The 19501-nt window shown below is 44.6% G+C and overlaps 2 protein-coding genes across 3 annotated transcripts; one reads left to right on the forward strand and one right to left on the reverse strand.

Annotated features, from left to right (window-relative positions):
• Nucleotides 1-793: 793 nt before the first annotated feature.
• On the reverse strand, nt 794-2978 carry LOC139392504 (thyroid transcription factor 1-associated protein 26 homolog). 2 transcript variants are annotated; one of them, XM_071140506.1, is made up of 4 exons: nt 2753-2978; nt 2030-2399; nt 1436-1604; nt 794-1332 (listed from the first exon to the last, which is right to left on the reverse strand). In XM_071140506.1, the coding sequence occupies exons 1-4, from the start codon at nt 2904-2906 to the stop codon at nt 1162-1164; spliced, it is 864 nt and encodes a 287-aa protein (XP_070996607.1). In that variant the 5' UTR covers nt 2907-2978; the 3' UTR covers nt 794-1161. The 2 variants fall into 2 exon arrangements, with proteins under 2 accessions (XP_070996607.1, XP_070996609.1); XM_071140508.1 differs by having other exon boundaries at nt 868-1332; nt 1436-1544.
• Nucleotides 2979-3110: 132 nt separating this feature from the next.
• Nucleotides 3111-18072, forward strand: LOC139392503 (probable methyltransferase-like protein 25). The gene is made up of 12 exons (XM_071140505.1): nt 3111-3459; nt 3618-3788; nt 4033-4145; nt 4537-5208; nt 5511-5658; nt 9097-9194; nt 12322-12351; nt 13141-13214; nt 14097-14190; nt 15434-15508; nt 15940-16011; nt 17826-18072. Exons 1-12 carry the CDS (start codon nt 3228-3230, stop codon nt 17931-17933), a joined length of 1887 nt encoding a protein of 628 aa, XP_070996606.1. The 5' UTR covers nt 3111-3227; the 3' UTR covers nt 17934-18072.
• The last annotated feature ends 1429 nt before the right edge of the window (nt 18073-19501 follow it).

The following is a 19501-nucleotide window of genomic DNA, read 5'->3' on the forward strand; positions in this document are numbered from 1 at the left end:
TAGAAGGAAATGTCAGTTTGGTTAGTTCTCATTAGAAGGAGAATATCCAACATAAATGGCAACAGTAGGATTTTTGTTTTATTTAACCTTTGTTTAATTAGGCATTAATTATGTATAAAACCTTCAGAATCTAAAAAAGAAAACAATACTATAATTTGTGCAAGATGTTTGTTGCCCTTTCTGACAAAAATCGAAACTAGAGTGTGTGCTCGTCACCATGTATACCATTTTTAAACCGATGGGTGTGAAAATGTCAAATTTCTTACGTCTATATGATCCATAAAAATGTTCACATAGGCAAGTTCATGCATTCTATATTGAGTAAAATAAGCAACCAAATTATTTATCAGATAAGCAAAAGAAAAACACTAATAACTTACCTTTTTATATCCAAAAGATTAAGATATTAACCCTGAAACTTACAACGTGGACCAAAATACAGAAAGCGATGATCGCACTTCCTATTTAGGAAGTTCTTGCCTCTCAAACGACGCTTTGAAAAGTAATTCGCATACCATGTGATGTCATGGGGCAGTCGCCTGGGGGGATTTAGGGTTTGAGTTCTCACTAATAATCACCACTTAGGATAGACAGAGCTCCCGTTAAATATCAACATGCAACAGGTAATTAGTACTATTAGAATGACAGCGACAGTGGAAGGGCAGCATGGACATCAAAAGACTTGTGCGCTACACATAATCTGTAACTATGACAACGCCTGGGCAAGGAGGTACACGGTGCCGTCCAAAGGGTGTCCAGGACACGGTCTCTATTTTGTCCCGCTACAAATTAAACACTACATTTGTAACTCTCAATTCTGCAGTCTACTTGGATCAACACTAGCTTTAGTTTTTGGTGCACTCATATATAGAATAATAAACCAGACTTCGCTTACAACCTTTTATTAACATTAAATATTCCTTTCAAATAGCAACCATTTCTATTTAAATATTTTACAAGAACAGCTCATCTCACAAATGCCACCTTGTGGTTCAAAATGTAAATAAACCGCTAAAAGTCTGAAAATCTATTATGATACAATCTATTCAAAGTGGCAGTTCACAAAATAAGAACAAGACTCATCTATGATATAAAACCATCACAGTAAGCGTTCCAACTGTATATTTGCTATTTGAAACCTTCGACGTCCATTTTTCTGGGTCATTTTCCGGGCCCGGTCCCTTGAATCTTCTGGAGCAGGTATTCCATCTGTAGGTTCAGGTTGGGCTGCCCCTTCTTCGTCTTTTTGCTCAGCATCTGAAATGTCTCCATTTTCTTCTGTTTGTACTTCATGATAGCTTCTTCTTTCTGCTCCTTGTTCTTCAAAAACTCCTATATGGAGGAAGAAAATACCACTCGTTGAGAACAGTCCAACGCTTTTGACCTGCGATAGTACCTTTCTGAGGGCTTTAATTGAGAACGTGAAAAACTATACCTCTTTCTTATTCTTCTGCTTTTCTTTAACACTTTCAAACTCCTCTTTTGTTTTCTGATAGGAAGTCTTCCTCAGCATTTTCTTTTTACTCCGGTTACTCATGGGTAGACTGGAACACAACGACACATTAACATGTTGCATTGTAACTCCTTCAAGTGGTTGGCCTTGACTGCAACGACATTTCGCACAAAGCATTGCCACACTTCATTGACAGCAATTACATTTCACACAGTACACTGCAAATGGATAATGCATTTAAATGTTTTGCACAAACTGCTTTACTCTAAACCAGATTAGCAAATTGTATGGTCACATACACATATTTGGCAGATGTTATTGGTCACAGACACATATTTGGCAGATGTTATTGCGGGTGTAGTGAAATGCTTGTGTTCCTAACTCCAACAGTGCAGTAGTATCTAACAAGTCACAGCAATACACACAAATCTAAAAGCAAAATAATGGAACTAAGAAATATATCAACATTAAGACAAGCAATGTCGGAGTGGCGTTGGCTAAAATACAGTAGAATATAATACAATATATACAAATGAAATGAGTAAAGCAGTATGCAAACATGATTTAAGTGACTACCTGTCATTCTTTGAGGCCGCAACTGCTGGAGTGGGCTGTGGGGCAGAGTCAGTCTTGTCAGAGGAGATGTCCTCTGCAGGGTCTATGGCTGTAGCTAGGTCCGTGGGGGCTTCATTCACAGCCATGGGAGCTGCTTCCTCCTCTACTGGACCACCACCGCCAGCCATCCTAGCTTTGGTTCTGTTGATTCTGTTGGTCTTAACCTCATTCCTCAGTTTCTCGGCCTCAGCCTCGTAGAGATGCCTCAGATGTTCGGGGTACTGTTCTGTATATTGGGTTTTGACCTCTGTGTTCTTCCTCCTCTCCTTCCGTAGCAGTTTGTTGTATTCATGTTTCACTTTCTCCTTCCTTTTGAAGGCAAAGCCCTGGCCTGAGGAAAGAGAGGTTTATGGTTCAAGCATTCATGTATATCTGCAAAAACACTGTTTGTTAACTTACACAAACATTTAGCCTCCCGTGTAGCTAAGTTAGTTTTTAGCTAATTGATCAAGGAGGGGGGGGGGGGGTATAGTTATCCTGGCACTCTAACATATTGAATGACTTCATTTTATGCAATGTACATTAACTGCAATTCTAAACACACTTTAGATAGCTAGATAGGCTAGCTTAGCCTGGTTGCCGTCTCTGTTCAGCTAACTATTATATTCCAGTGGCAAGTTAGCTAGCCGAAGTGACTGGAACTCAGACTATGGATAGCTTGCACTGGCAAGCGAGCTGAGCTACCTTCTCCAATACTGCCGTCGAATACTTTGTGCTCAGAGACCCACTTCTTCCTGCCCCCTGGTCGATTGTAGGGTTGGTTTCTATTGGCACGTTTTCCGTCAAATGTGCCCTTGGTCTTAATTGTCTGCTGTGTTGGTGGTGCCATTTCACTCATTTTTAGCAAAATATCGCACGTTTCATGTGTTTACGTCGCATGTGCTTTTCGTCGCATAGTTATGACGTCGTGGTGGTCTCAGAAGACATGACAAATCCATCCACGAGCAATCGACCACGAGGGACGTCATTTGTGTTGGTGCGTAAGTAAGGATAGCGTCCGTAGAACTCAATGTATTTCGGTACACCCAACATGGCTGCCACATACGTGCTAAGAAAATCATCGTCGTTCAGTTGCAACTAGTTATGCCTGATTATACTGTAAAGAGGGGAGTCATTCTTGGACCTGCTGTAAACAGGTCTAGGTTAGAGATTTTATTCAATGGCATCTTCCATTAATTCTCTGGAAGCGATTCAGAAAAAAATAGATGCTGTTAAACTCTTCCTCTCTGTTTCACTGAGCATCGCCAATGCCCACACTGTGGATTTCTACACTTGCGATGTATGGGACCAGTTCATGGCTGTGCCACCCGTGGAGGTCTTGACAGAGATCACTTTGAATGGTGACCACAAGAGGGCGCCAGAACGCTACATAAATCATGGCAGTGGTACCAGTAAGTGTTATTTTGTCGATGGTTCATTGACAAATATGAAATGTTTAATATGTAATTGTTATTACACGGTTGTAATATTTATCAAAGTCAAAATGTTGAATAAAATAAACAAAGGACAACTTATGTTTCTTTTCTTTTCTTTTTTTACTCTCAAAAAGCCAAGAATATCACCTTTGGTTTCTGTGATGATAGTAAGCGCCTGGTGGATGTGGCTGAGCTCTTGGAGGCTGCCTATGCCCACTCCCTGCCTGGCCTCGGGGTCTGTGTGGGCCGCACAGAGCTACTGCAAACCCTCAGACACACTGACAACGCTCAACCCCTGGAGGAAGGTACAAAAGAATGGACACTATCCTAACCTATCCTAAGAATAACTAAAGGGGAAATGTTTGTTTTAGTCTAAGGCCTTGGTTCTGTCATTGTAACACACTGTCATTAGTGTCACTGATATAGAAATATAATTATAGTAATTCTATGGTTTGGTCACAGGTCTCTCAATAGCAATGCACAGATCGTGTACAGTTCTGCCATCCATGCAAGGATTCACTGACATTGCACATGTGTGTCCATTGACAGTTCCAGCTGCTGTGGTGGAGAGTGAAGAGTTTATGAACTCCAAGAAGTCCCACGAGGTGCAGGCCATGTCAGAGGTGGTGGCCAGCCTAGCCCAGCGCTGCCGGGTCAAACAGGTGAAAGACACAACCGGGTCTCATTTTAGCAGGCACAAAACAGAAGAAAACACTCAAACAGACTGAGGTACCTTCTGATATTGTCGGATAAGAAACTCAGTTTTCTTTTTAAAACGTTAATGTTTTGCTACCGTGTGCCCTGGCCCTGACCACAACAGTGTTCTTCAATCCTGCTCCTGGGTACCTAAAAGGTGTATGCAGGCTTTTGTTCCTGCCTTACACACCCGACTCAACTTATCAAGGGCTTGATGAATAGTTGATGAATTAAACAGTGGTGGGCTAGAACGAAAGCCTGCACACCCTATGAGTAGTGCACCCAAGACCAAGCTTGAACAACATCGACGGGACTACATTATTTTCTGACCCATCACAATAAATCTTTGTCTCCCAGGTGATTGATGTGGGCTCGGGGAAAGGTTACCTGTGCTCCTTCCTGTCGCTGCAGTACGGCCTCCAGGTGTATGGCATCGACTCGTCCAGCGTCAACACGCACGGCGCCCAGGAGAGGAACAGGAAGCTCAAGAAGTACTCCCGGGCCTACCAGAGGCACAGCAAAGCCAATAGGACTCCGACAGTGATGCCTCCTTCAGGCCAGAAGGACTTGGAGGATATTGCGCCCGGTGAGAGAGAGAGAGGGGATATGGTTAAGACGAGTGGGGATGCCGAGAAGGAGGAGGGGAAGGGGAGAAGAGATGGGGAGGCACAGACCAACACAACAGGGTTAACAGATCAGAATGAGGAAGATGCAATGACATCACTTACCTCCGCCATTTTGTTAGAGGACAATTCCCTTCCAGAGTTGGACCAAAGTGACCCAGCCTCAGCTCCAGAGGATCCTTTTCTCAGTGCCCTGTGTGTGGGCATGGTGGAGCCCATCTCCCCCCGGGTTCCCCCCAGTGAGTTGAGCCTGGAGGAGAGGGAGAGGAGGAAGAGGGAGAACCTGGAGAGGAAGGCCAGGAGCTGGGTTAACAGTGGTGGCATGGGCAGCGGCATGCTGTACTCACCTCTGACCTCCTACGTTACCGCGGAGACGGAGCTCAAAGAAATTATTGGGGAGTTAGAGGTAGGTAACACTCACTGTCGACCAATAAGACAACGACAACGGCAAAACCATGCTCTTTTGAATGCAAATGTCACCAACTGCGGTTGTGTGGCAATTCATTCATTTAGATAGCTTAAGTCTCTAAGATTCATATTCACACCATAGTACAAACACATTCAAGTAGACATTTTCTTTCAAATGTGTGCTTGTGTCAATGTGCCTATAATATAATTGTATGATTATTCATGCCAGCTCTGCATCACATTGCTAATGTAGGCCTGTTTCAGTGCTGAGGCCGCTCTCTCCCTGTTTTCCAAACCCAGGATGCGGTCATGGTTGGTCTACACACGTGTGGAGACCTGGCGCCCAGCACCCTGCGCATGTTTGTGGCCAAACGGGAGCTCCTCTCCGTCTGCAGCGTTGGCTGCTGCTACCACCTTCTCTCTGAGGAGTTTGATCCCACCAGACAAGGTAATAACATGGCCAGGGGGATAGTAAAGGTTGGCATACAGTGAGTGAGAGTGTGTGTGAGAGTGTGTGTGAGAGAGTGTGTGAGAGAGTGTGTGAGAGAGTGTGTGAGAGAGTGTGTGAGAGTGTGTGTGAGAGTGTGTGTGAGAGTGTGTGTGAGAGAGAGTGTGTGTGAGAGAGTGTGAGAGTGTGTTTAGAATAATAGGTTATTATTAATATGTTTGACTTCTTCTTTGGTCAGTGTATGTTTTCCACCACTCAACCCTTATTGTGGGTCGCAACTCAAATGACACCTCCATTGGTGGGTCACGAAGCAAAATAGTTTGGGAACCCTGGACTTCATGACTTGACTGAAACCCTTTTGCTCTTTGAGGAGCATAGATCATTCACAAAGTTCCTCCAGTGGGAATGGACTAGATACTGTAGGTTAGAATGACTGTGTCTCTCACCTATCAAGTCCGTTCAGATCAGTCAGAGGGACAGGGAAAGGAGGCAGGGACAGTGGACTTACCATCTATTTACCAACCTGGTGTACAGAGAGGCTTTTGTGTGTTCCCCAAGGGAAAGGCCTCGATTTCATTCATTCATTAGCTACACACAGTATGCAGTGCATACATACGTACATAAACACACACACACAAACACTCACACACACACACACACACACACACACACACACACACACACACACACACACACACACACACACACACACACACACACACACACACACACACACACACACACACACACACACACACACACACGCGCGCAGGCAGGGAGACACAGTCACCAGCAAACAGACCCACCCTCCTCCACCCCTTAGAGAACATATGGTTTCCATTGTGGAAATCTCAACCAGAGCCAAACTCTTACTTAGGACTACAGACTGCAACTGCCCCCTCTCCCCCACTAGGAGACCTGCAACCTGTCCACAGACATCCCCCAGTTTTTATGCTAATCATAATTCTGTCACCATGCAGTGTCTACTTTGTCACTCACCAGCCCAAGGGAAGCATAATTCTCTCACAAGCCAAATATGAAGTAGCATAAACACTGATGTGGGTTGATGAGTTGGGTACACAGCCAACTTGCGCTCTCTAGATTCGGTTAGCTAAGAAGAGACTGTTAGAATCATTGAATGGATTTATCGTCTCAGGATAACAGTTTAGAGGATTGCAAATGTGATATTTTTGACCCGCTAATGTTCAGGTGTTGAATTGGATATGATTTATCCAGCATGTATTCTGACTTCATACGAGAGCGCTGTGGTATTTATATTCCAATCACACTTAATCAATCCAGAAAAACTCCATGAAGTCATCATTCTAAATGTACAATACACTAAATAGGATCTACTCTACACAGAATATAAAGACCCGTAGGACTATATAGTATAGAAAACACTATCTACTCTACACAGAATACAAAGAGTGCTATGTAGTATAGAAAACACTATCTACTCTACACAGAATATAAAGACCCATAGGGCTATATAGTATAGAAAACACTATCTACTCTACACAGAATATAAAGACCCATAGGGCTATATAGTATAGAAAACACTATCTACTCTACACAGAATACAAAGAGGGCTATGTAGTATAGAAAACACTATCTACTCTACACAGAATATAAAGACCCATAGGGCTATATAGTATAGAAAACACTATCTACTCTACACAGAATATAAAGAGGGCTATATAGTATAGAAAACACTATCTACTCTACACAGAATATAAAGACCCATAGGGCTATATAGTATAGAAACACTATCTACTCTACACAGAATATAAAGACCCATAGAAAAGTCCATAGTAGTGTCTATATCCTGTTCCCCTTGCTTTTTCCCCCTCCAATTTACAAAACATTTGTTTCCCTGACATCAACAGTGAAATATTCTCTCTTATAGACTGGGTCGTTCAAACACTGAATGCTGATTGGCTGAAAGCCGTGGTATATCAGACCATATACCACGGGTATGACAAAACATTTATGTTTACTGCTCTAATTACGTTGTTAACCAGTTTTTAATAGCAATAAGGCACCTCGGGTGTTTGTGATTTATAGCCAATATACCACGGATAATGGCTGTCCTAAGAACAGCCCTTAGCCATGGTATATTGGCCATATACCACACCCCCTCGGGCCTTATTGCTTAAGTCTCCATTCCTCTTTTAACCTAGAAGACTCAATATCATGTGGTTATTTTCTCCCTGTCATAGCTAGATATACATTTAGCTTCAGACAGATGTGACGGGTCAGAATGTTAGCTCCAGTTGCTCCTGGGTATGTTTGCTGATTCACTGCTCCCCTTTTATGAGGTATGAAACCTGGAATCCTCTCTGTGTGTGATGACAACCGCTGTGTGCTTTTAACAGTGATTCGGCACTGTGGCGTGGTGAGCTGCTTCCTATCACGCTGTCCCTCTTAACACTGCGACCCCTGACCTGTGACTCGCCACTCTGTTGGGTCCGCCAATAATGACATCACAGCGTTTTGATTGAAAACACTTGAGTTGTGCCAGACGTCCTTGCATTGTTCTCGCTCCTTCTTCCTCTCTCTCTCGCGCTGTCCCGGCCTTGCAAAGAATTCTGGGATGCGGGCCAAACCCTGCAGTGTACTTCCTCACCCTAAAAGATGGGAACCCAAACTACTAAATGAGCTCAAGACTATAAAAGTGTGGAGATCCTTAGCTAAGTCGTATAGGAAACATCCATTCAATTGTGTCGTATGGAACGAGAGCCACTGGACTGCACCATTCGTCATAGTCATTCAGTCTGGTGGATTTAGCCGAGTGTGAGACCCATCATCTGATCTGAAGTCAGCTTCCCTTAACATAAACTGGCCTTGGACCAGTCCTTAAGGGCGTGAAGTAAGCGTGCTGCAGAGCCCTAGAGCCACTGTCTCCTTCTTCCTGACTGTTGGGAACTAACAGATGCCTCGTCGCACGCTACAATATTAGAAACACTTGTGTGCGTGTGTGTGTGTGCCAGGGAAGGGGGCGAGCAGTGCTTGGCCCTCGAGATGTGGTCAGTTCAGTGTGGCTGAGATAAGGCTAGCGTGCTAGCAAAATGTAAACACTCCACAACGTATACTGTAAGCTAGCCTTCAAACTCTAGCAAAGCCTGTCTGCTCCAATTGACTCTGACCAGGACTGCCTCTGCTAATACCACTACCATGTGTTCAACAGGAGTGGAGTCAAAGAGCAATGTGGCTAAGGGGTTAGCGACACCCGCGCTCTCGGGTTTTTCGAGTTTGAAACTTCAAAGCTAGTTTGGGAAGGCTCTGTATAGCATAAATGTTTCACTTCATTCTCTCTCCCTTTGGACTTTTGTTGGTGGCCTGTCAACTACCATAGTCACACTTTCCTATAGTGTTAAATAAACGGGGCAGTTCTGACACAGCTGGTGTTAAAGTGTGTGTGTTTGTTTGTTTCAGAGTGTCTAAGCAGCAGCGTATGTGGTTTCCCCCTGAGTGGCTACCTGAGGGAGCAGTCCTGGTTTTGTGGCAGAAATGCCAGGATGTCGGCGTGTCTGGTGAGCCTGACTCACCTTAGGTGACAGATATTTAGCCAACTGTCATTTCATATATATATATATATATATATATATATATATATATATATATATATATATATATATATACACTGCTCAAAAAAATAAAGGGAACACTAAACTAACACATCCTAGATCTGAATGAATGAAATATTCTTATTAAATACTTTTTTCTTTACATAGTTGAATGTGCTGACAACAAAATCACACAAAAATCTTCAATGGAAATCAAATTTATCAACCCATGGAGGTCTGGATTTGGAGTCACACTCAAAATTAAAGTGGAAAACCACACTACAGGCTGATCCAACTTTGATGCAATGTCCTTAAAACAAGTCAAAATGATGCTCAGTAGTGTGTGTGGCCTCCACGTGCCTGTATGACCTCCCTACAACGCCTGGGCATGCTCCTGATGAGTTGGCGGATGGTCTCCTGAGGGATCTCCTCCCAGACCTGGACTAAAGCATCTGCCAACTCCTGGACAGTCTGTGGTGCAACGTGGCGTTGGTGGATGGAGCGAGACATGATGTCCCAGATGTGCTCAATTGGATTCAGGTCTGGGGAACGGGCGGGCCAGTCCATAGCATCAATGCTTTCCTCTTGCAGGAACTGCTGACACACTCCAGCCACATGAGGTCTAGCATTGTATTGCATTAGGAGGAACCCAGGGCCAAACGCACCAGCATATGGTCTCACAAGGGGTCTGAGGATCTCATCTCGGTACCTAATGGCAGTCAGGCTACCTCTGGCGAGCACATGGAGGGCTGTGCGGCCCCCCAAAGAAATGCCACCCAACACCATGACTGACCAAACCGGTCATGCTGGAGGATGTTGCAGGCAGCAGAACGTTCTCCACGGCGTCTCCAGACTCTGTCACGTCTGTCACATGTGCTCAGTGTGAACCTGCTTTCATCTGTGAAGAGCACAGGGCGCCAGTGGCGATTTTGCCAATCTTGGTGTTCTCTGGCAAATGCCAAACGTCCTGCACGGTGTTGGGCTGTAAGCTGTGGACGTTGGGCCCTCATACCACCCTCATGGAGTCTGTTTCTGACCGTTTGAGCAGACACATGCACATTTGTGGCCTGCTGGAGGTAATTTTGCAGGGCTCTGGTAGTGCTCCTCCTGCTCCTCCTTGCACAAAGGCGGAGGTAGTGGTCCTGCTGCTGGGTTGTTTCCCTCCTACGGCCTCCTCCACGTCTCCTGATGTACTGGCCTGTCTCCTGGTAGCCCCTCCATGCTCTGGACACTACGCTGACAGACACAGCAAACCTGAAGTGTGATTGACTTGGAGTTATATTGTGTTGTTTAAGTGTTCCCTTTATTTTTTTGAAATGAAATGACCACTGAACAGAAATATAATATATCTTGGCAAAGGAGAAATGGTCACTAACATGTTGCCTTTATATTTCTGTTCAGTGGTCATTTCATTTCAAAAAAATAAAGGGAACACTTAAACAACACAATATAACTCCAAGTCAATCACACTTCTGTGAAATCAAACTGTCCATTTAGGAAGCAACACTGATTGACAATACATTTCACATGCTGTTGTGCAAATGGAATAGACAACAGGTGGAAATTATAGGCAATTAGCAAGACACCCCCAATAAAGGAGTGGTTCTGCAGGTGGTGACCTCAGAACACTTCTCAGTTCCTATGCTTCCTGGCTGATGTTTTGGTCACTTTTGAATGCTAATGTGTTGGTCCCATGTTTTATGAGCTGAAATATCACAGATTTTGTACATACTTTTGTTTACATCCCTGTTAGTGACCATTTCTCCTTTGCCAAGATAATCCATCAACCTGACAGGTGTGACATATCAAAAAGCTTATTAAACAGCATGATCATTACACAGGTGCACCTTGTGCTGAGGACAATAAAAGGCCACTAATATCTGCAGTTTTGTCACACAACACAATGCCACTGATGTCTCAAGTTGAGGGAGTGTGCAATTGGCATGCTGACTGCAGGAATGTCCACCAGAGCTGTTGCCAGAGAATGTAATGTTAATTTCTCTACCATAATCCGCCTCCAACGTCGTTCTAGAGAATTTGACAGTACGTCCAACCGGCCTCACAACTGCAGACCACGTGTATGGCGTTGCATGTGCGAGCTAATGGGTTTGCTAATGTCAACATTGTGAACAGAGTGCCCCATGGTGGCAGTGGGGTTATGGTATGGGCAGGCATAAGCTATGGGCAACAAACACAATTTCATTTTATCAATGGCAATTTGAATACACAGAGATATCATGATGAGATCCTGAGGCCCATTGGTGTACCATTCATCCGCCACCATCACCTCATGTTTCAGCATGATAATGCGTGTCGCAAGGATCTGTACACAATTCCTGGAAGCTGAACATTTCCCAGTTCTGGCCTGCATACTCACCAGACATGTCACCCATTGAGCAAGTTTGGGATGCTCTGGATTGATGTGTACGACAGCGTGTTCCTGTTCCCGCCAATATCCAGCAACTTCGCACATCCATTGAAGAGTGGGACAACATTCCACAGGCCACAATTAACACCCTGATCAACTCTATGTGAAGGAGATGTGTCGCGCTGTATGAGGCAAATGGTCACACCAGATACTGACTGGTTTTCTAATCCACAGCCCTACTTTGTTTTGAAGGTATCTGTAAACAACAGATACATATCTGTATTCCCAGTCATGTGAAATCTATAGATTAGGGCCTAATTTATTTATTTGAATTGATTTCTTTATATATGAACTGTAACTCAGTAAAATCTTTGAAATTGTTGCATGTTGCATTTTATATTTTTGTTCAGTATATATTTCTGTCAGCAATGCATTCGCTTTAACGCACCATCTGTCAACTAGACAGTATAGTTGAGGGCACTATAAGGTTAGGTTGTGCCACAGTATTGACGTTTTAGTGCCCACAACTGTTCAATGCTGTACAGTTGGTCCTCAGTCTGTTATTGTCGTGAGACTAACTAAATGATATCTTCTGCCTTTTGAGTACCACATGTTGTAAGAGCAGTGTAACGTTTCTAACTCTGTGAGCCCTGGGAGAGTCCATTCATGGGGTCCTAATAAATACTGAATACTTAATAACATTTCACTTTATTTTCTCTTGTTCAGGCTTTGGAGAGAGTTGCCAAGGGCCAAGGGGTAAGTACTATATTCATGTATATCAATACGTTGGACACATTTGGCCAAACTACAGTTCAATGAGTTGTCTGTGTGAGAATGACATCATGCAATCACAGTTCAATTAGTTTTTTTGGTTACTACAAATTTGTGCTCATCAAAGATAATCAAAGATGATCAATTTAATGATTGCTTCCAGCAACTGGCCACGTGCGTTTCCCAGACGCGACAGATCCTGTTTTTATTTTCTGCGTTCCAGAGCAAGTGGATACGGATGCCTAAGAGCACACTGTTCCCATACTTCTCCAGGGTCTTTCACATACAATAAGGCCTGATTGAGACTTACAATACTATAGATATTTGAGCCGCCGACCTTAGGATGCGTCCCAAGTGGCACCCTATTCCCTGGATAGTGCACTACTTTTGACAAGGGCCCATAGGGTTCTGGTCAAAAGTAGTGCACTTTATAGGGAATAGCCTGCCACTAGGGACGTTAGTGTACGGGGTCAAACCCGTTACACGATACCGCCCGGACCATTCATAAATATTTTTTCTGAATATTAATGTAATCACTAAGGGATGGGATTGCGTGCTTAAACGGCAGCTTGCGTCCAACAACCGGTCTGATTGCACTCAGATCATATGTTGAGTTTGGTATAAGCATTGGGCATTGTCATAAAAACGTTTCATTCAATGGGTTTTAATACACACCCTAATCACTGGCAGAGAATGAATGAATATCTCAAGAAAATGTTATTTTTTGGTAAGCGAAGACAACATGGGATCTTTGATTATTTTCTGTCTCCACAGATTCAGATGGAGTCACTCTTCTATAGGGCCGTCCTCCATGTGATTCTAAGGGATCACTACAGCTCCTTTAAAAGGTAGGTTTGGTCTCCCTGGTTAGGGGACATCCAAAGCAGTAGGCTATACCAGACTACTGAGAGAGTCCAGGTGCCCCTGTCTTGGGGGTCTGCAGTACCGTTGACAAAACCTGTTAGCTTTTACTCTAGTGGGTTTTTACTGGCCCTCATTTTATGGTTTGTGGCCACTTTGTAAGAATCTCCACTTTCTCAAATTAATTCAGCTAGGATACAAAAAACACAGACTTCTGATGTGAAGATACAACAAGAGTATTCTCTACCCCTCTATCTGAGGTTATGGTGAATAGTAATTTTGAACGTTGTAAGGAGCAGCCCACAATGTAAGATCGTCAGACTTCCTGAATGGGTTGTTGACTGCTGCTGGGTAAAGTAGAACAAGTGAAGAGGAATGATTGGTCCTGGTGAAAACAGAACGGAGAAATCTACAGTTGGTCTTCTCAGCCCCCTAGAGACAGAGGAGGTACCCTCTGTATTACAACACACACACACACACACACACACAACACACACACACACACACACACACACACACACACACACACACACACACACACACACACACACACATACACACACACACACACACGATGACAACCTCTCACTGACATGTCTATCCCCGTAGCCTACAGGACACTGGGTCCCTCGCTGAGTGAAATCAGGATGCCATTAATGGACCTGACCACCTCTACTATTGCATGTGTGATGACTGTTTCACTTTGGTTGCCAGGGTGGTGTAGCGTAGCGTAGCGTAGCAAGGGAGGAGAAATAAGAGAGGGAAGAGGAGAATCGGATGCCTGTGACTTGATATACACTGGTAGGCTAATTTCAGCGATGGTGATTTGGGGGTTGAAAGAGCTGTCTTCACGTGTGTGTCGTTGGCAGCGAGAAGCGTGTGGGGAATGTCTACTCCAAGGCCACCTCGTTCGTGGACTACGTCTGGAGAGCCCTCCGGAGGCTGGAGCTGGATGAGTCAAAGGTCAGTGATGGGATATATCACAATATTAGGGCGTTTTGGGAACAGACTTGGGAATGTTCTTCAGAGCAACACATCCTCAGGGGGAATCCCACACTGCTGCTTTGGACACCAGGAAAGCAACCCATAATGGATTTGGGGTAAAAAAAAATAAAAAACACAACAACGTATTCTTGGCGTAAGATGTGAAATCCCGTCGAGAGGACAAGCTTTTAGCATAGCTCTGTACAATTGAACTGACAGTAACGATTATCTGTAATGGTACCTGAAATCCCTGTGCAGTTGAACTGACAGTAACGATTATCTGTAATGGTACCTGAAATCCCTGTGCAGTTGAACTGACAGTAACGATTATCTGTAATGGTACCTGAAATCCCTGTACAGTTGAACTGACAGTAACGAGTATCTGTAATGGTACCTGAAATCCCTGTACAGTTGAACTGACAGTAACGATTATCTGTAATGGTACCTGAAATCCCTGTACAGTTGAACTGACAGTAACGATTATCTGTAATGGTACCTGAAATCCCTGTACAGTTGAACTGACAGTAACGATTATCTGTAATGGTACCTGAACTCCCTGTACAGTTGAACGTCTTCGGTTGTTCTAAACCATCTTTGAAACTGACACATGGAATCGAAAGGGCTCTTTAGAAAAGGACAAGTTGTGTAATATGCACTTAGATTACTGTGTGATCATGGGTACGGCATTGTTAAACAAGCAGCTAGTGCAGCGATTAGGGAATATGTCTCAACTGGCTCCCTTGAGTTCTATAAATGAGATATTTGTTGCTCGTAAAGCCTGGGATTAAAAGTGTTCAATGGGTTGTATGTTACCACTCTCATGTTACTCACCTATCACCTCCACACATGACCCTGCTCTGTCTCTTAACACTTCCCACATTCTTCTCTCTCTATCCCTCCCTCCCTCCCTCTCTCCCATCTCTCCCTCTTCCATCTCTCTACCTCTTCTCTGCCTCCCGCCCTCTCTCCCTCCTTCCTTCCCTCTCTCCCATCTCTCCCTCCTCCATCTCTCTACCTCCTCTGCCTCTCTCCCTCCTCCTCTCTCCCTCCTTCCTTCCCTCTCTCCCATCTCTCCCATCTCTCCCTCCCTCCCTCTCTCTCCCATCTCTCCCTCCTCCATCTCTCTACCTCTTCTCTGCCTCCCGCCCTCTCTCCCTCCTCCATCTCTCTACCTCTTGTCTGCCTCCCGCCCTCTCTCCCTCCTTCCTTCCCTCTCTACCAGCTCTCTGACAGTGTCATACAGGGTTACCACGACACATACCGACCCAGGATGGTTGAGATGGAGGCCTTTAACATGGTAGGTCCCAACTGGGATACTATAGCACTACTACCTAGAGGAAGTATCATCACTCTGAATGAATGGCTCACACAGAACTTATATGGCTATAGGAGCATTGGTTCTCTTTGTGCAGCACTATTTTGGAGTGGTTATTAAGCCTTATTAAAGTTGGTTTACGTTTACACAACTCCCTCAATGACTTGTGTAAACTCTACTCTGTGTAAATCATCTGGCAAAAAAAGTGATATTTTTACTGTCCTCAGGCTGCTAATGAAACCTAGTTTTGAAATCAGAGGGGTTCTATTTCAATGACATTACAACAGCCCTGCCCTGCTCTGCTTTGATAAGGTGCCTAGTTGTATTCCGTTGGATCCCATAGTGTTGAAGTACACTTAACAGAAGTACACTTAAAACTAGTGTTTACTGACCTGCTTCCTGTGTTTACCCAGCTGAAGGTGACTTTGGCTCCCTGCATCGAGGGTCTGATTCTCCTGGACCGCCTCTGCTACCTGAAAGAGCAGGTACAGGAACAGCCTCAACCACAGTGGCACACAACAGACTTGGGATGCATCTCACTAGTCTAATGTGGCTGCCTCTCCTTGTCTTCTTCATATGCACTGATCTGAATAGGGATCGGTGAGACTAAAATGGTGAATGTCTACTGGGGATTTGCTTTCACCTGTCCAGTTCCTACAGTTCTGTGCAGATAAAGGAGAGGAGACAAGGGATGGGGTCCACTATTGAGATTCACCCCAACTACAGCACGCCAGTCATTGTTACTAAAAAAGGAGAGGCCTCACTTCCTCCTTGTTCATTCTCTCTCAATCCCTCCAACCTGTGGTCACACACAGACACACACAGACACACACAGACACACACAGACACACATAAACACACACAGACACACACAGACACACACTAACCCACACAGACACACACAGGCCAGATATAGTGGTCCGGTCCCTATGACTTCAAACGGCCGCTGCGCGACACCAAACATCTCTTTTCCTCATTGTCCCATAATTACCCGTGTCTGGTTCCCCATAGCTAAGTAGTGGGTGAAAGCATGACCTCAGCCGCCAGACCAATGGAGGGAACTATTGTTTCTCCCTCCCAGCTACAAACAGAGGAGGTCTGGGCCTGGAATGCACATTGTCTGGCTAATTGCTATAGGGTGTGTTCATTGATTCACAATGTGATAGGACAAAAAGGAGAAGGATTCTTGGAGTGTGGTTTTAGTGGCTTTCACTGCTACAGAGACCATGGCTACACCGTTCAAGCCTGGTCCCAGATCTGTTTGTGCTATATATGCAACATTGACCATAGAAGTTGGCTATACAGCACAAACAGATTTGAGACCAGCCAAATACTGTACCTGGTTAGCTGTTCCATTAATGCTTTCTCAGAAGGGATTTTGGATGACGTGGTTATGTAGACTATTCGTTGTCTTCGGTCCATCTCTTTAAAGTGATACAGTGGTGTGGCCCTTAGAATGGTTGAGCTATTTACTGAATGACTTGGTACGTGTCATTTAAGGCCCCTAAACTCAGCTTCTATAAATGCTGTATGTTTATCCATAGGTCTTGATGATTTGCTTGTCCCAAACATTAAAGGAGCTTTGCGACTTGTTACATTTCCCCGACGACAGATCACTTAAGTCGGGAGAAATCAGAGAGGATGCCATTAGGGTTGAGTTCGCGCTGTGGAGAGTTTGAAGTGTCCCCCTTATTACAGACCAGGGGTGTAACTTCACACCGTTGTACCCCGGCCAAAACTAATGACGTAATCTGTGATTTGAGTGATCGTAATGAGCTATCTAAGTTTGATGCCTTGTACAAAAGTGTTCCCTAACAGGAATATGTAACAGAAATTGATTAGAATGCAGATTTTTTTTCCAAGTTCAACCAAGTGTCCACACTCAAAATGACACACACTGTGTGTGAGCGTGCGTGCATGTGGTGGTCAGTGCAGACTGTTGATTTAGCTTTGTACAAAAGCATAGCTCTCAGTGCAGGCCTACCAATCACATGGTGCCATAATTGGTCAGTATGTGTAAGGTATCAAGCCAGACTGTGTTCAAACATAAAGACAGTATTCAAACATGCTGCTTCCAGCCTGTCAGAGTCCACCTAACACAATATTTGCACAGATGTGACTACTCGAGGGAAACGTTACAAAGATCTTTTACAGGGGAGAGAACAGTTCTCATCTGAGGCCCCTCGCGGTGTGGTTCAAAGACAAACTCTGCGGTGCGGTGGTGTGTCTTGGGGGGGGGGGGTCTTTGACGTTGTTTTCAAACTGTTTTTGTTCGTCTTGTCGTTGATGTCTGTTACAGGAAGACGTGGCGTTCTCCACTCTGGTGCAGCTCTTTGATCCACTGTTGTCGCCGCGCTGTTACGGAGTTGTCGGCGTGAAGGCACCTGGGATGGAGTTGTCAGAGTGAAGGCACCTAGGTCGGAGTGAAGGCGCCTGGGACAGAGTTGTCGGAGTGAAGGCACCTGGGATGGAGTCGTCAGAGTGAAGGCACCTAGGTCGGAGTGAAGGCGCCTGGGACAGAGTTGTCGGAGTGAAGGCACCTGGGATGGAGTGAAGGCATCTGGGATGGAGTTGTCGGAGTGAAGGCACCTGGGACGGAGTTGTCGGAGTGAAGGCACCTGGGTCGGAGTGAAGGCATCTGGGATGGAGTTGTCGGAGTGAAGGCACCTGGGACGGAGTTGTCGGAGTGAAGGCACCTGGGATGGAGTTGTCGGAGTGAAGGCACCTAGGTCGGAGTGAAGGCACCTGGGGCGGAGTTGTCGGAGTGAAGGCACCTGGGACGGAGTTGTTGGAGTGAAGGCACCTGGGATGGCATCCTAGAGTTCTTGGAGATGGGACAACCTGCATTTCCTGCCATTTGTATGTTTTATTTTTTTCAATTTGCTGACCATGATTTTAGCAAGGGTTTAATGTGATTATGTACTGCTTACTCAGTCACGTACAGATGTGGGAATGGGATCATTGTTTAGTGTTTTCTCTACTTTTGCCTTCTCTGGTTTCTGCCAGTCATACTGTGCTATGGGGTGTACTATACCATATTGTATTAATAAATCATTTTTAGAAGATGAAAAAGTTCCTGGTGTGTTTCTGCTCTTTTCCCACCACGGCTGGTCTTGCTCTGAGTGCCTACCTTAGAGGACCAAACATTAAAACCACATGGTTAAATCACCTGTAAAAAACATCTCTCCTTCCCTCCCTCATTTCTCAGCTCTTACCTCTGTCTTTTATTGATTTATTTATACTGAACAAATATACAAATGCAACACGCAAAGATTTCAACGATTTTACTGAGTTACGGTTCATATAAGGAAATCAGTCAATTGAACTAAATAAATTAGTCCATGGATTTCACATGAATGTGCAGAGGACCAGCCATTGGTGGGCCTTGGAGGGCATAGGTCCACCCACTTGGGAGCCAGGCCCAGCAAATCATCTTTATTACAGACAGAAATACTCCTCAGCAACCCCCCACCCTCCCTCAGACAATCCCACATTGGTGAGGAAGCTGGAAGCTGAGGAAGCTGGAAGCTGAGGAAGCTGGAAGCTGAGGAAGCTGGATGTGGAGCTTTTGTGAGCGTTTTTAATTTGCACCCTTATGCAGACATTGCTCCACCCACATCTAGCACCCGATGTCACAGGAAGGCTAAAAAGATTATCAAGGACAACAAGCACCCGAGCCACTGCCTGTTCACCCCGCTACCATCCAGAAGGCGAGGTCAGTACAGCTGCATCAAAGCTGGGACAGAGAGACTGAAAAACAGCTTCTATCTCAAGGCCATCAGACTGTTAAACTGCCATCACTAGCACAGAGAGGCGGCTACCTACATACAGACTTGAAATCCTTGGCCACTTTAATAAATAATAATGCCACTTTAATAATGTTTACATATCTTGCATTACTCATCTCATATGTATTTACTTTATTCTATATATATTGCATCTTAGCCTATGCAACTCGGTCATTGGTCATCCATA

The sequence above is a fragment of the Oncorhynchus clarkii genome, chromosome 33 (genome assembly GCF_045791955.1).
Source record: "Oncorhynchus clarkii lewisi isolate Uvic-CL-2024 chromosome 33, UVic_Ocla_1.0, whole genome shotgun sequence".
Taxonomy (NCBI): Eukaryota; Metazoa; Chordata; class Actinopteri; order Salmoniformes; family Salmonidae; genus Oncorhynchus; species Oncorhynchus clarkii.

What these genes read in the sequence shown, in the direction of transcription:
- LOC139392504 (XM_071140506.1), bottom strand. Translation starts at nt 2,906, where the DNA reads ATGAGTGAAATGGCACCACCAACACAGCAGACAATTAAGACCAAGGGC. An exon ending in CGACGGCAGTATTGGAGAAG is followed by an intron (nt 2,400 to 2,752) that starts GTAGCTCAGCTC and finishes CTCTTTCCTCAG; the next exon opens with GCCAGGGCTTTGCCTTCAAA. An exon ending in GCGGCCTCAAAGAATGACAG is followed by an intron (nt 1,605 to 2,029) that starts GTAGTCACTTAA and finishes ATGTCGTTGCAG; the next exon opens with TCAAGGCCAACCACTTGAAG.
- LOC139392503 (XM_071140505.1), top strand. Translation starts at nt 3,228, where the DNA reads ATGGCATCTTCCATTAATTCTCTGGAAGCGATTCAGAAAAAAATAGAT. An exon ending in GTTTGATCCCACCAGACAAG is followed by an intron (nt 5,659 to 9,096) that starts GTAATAACATGG and finishes TGTTTGTTTCAG; the next exon opens with AGTGTCTAAGCAGCAGCGTA. An exon ending in AGATGGAGGCCTTTAACATG is followed by an intron (nt 15,509 to 15,939) that starts GTAGGTCCCAAC and finishes GTGTTTACCCAG; the next exon opens with CTGAAGGTGACTTTGGCTCC.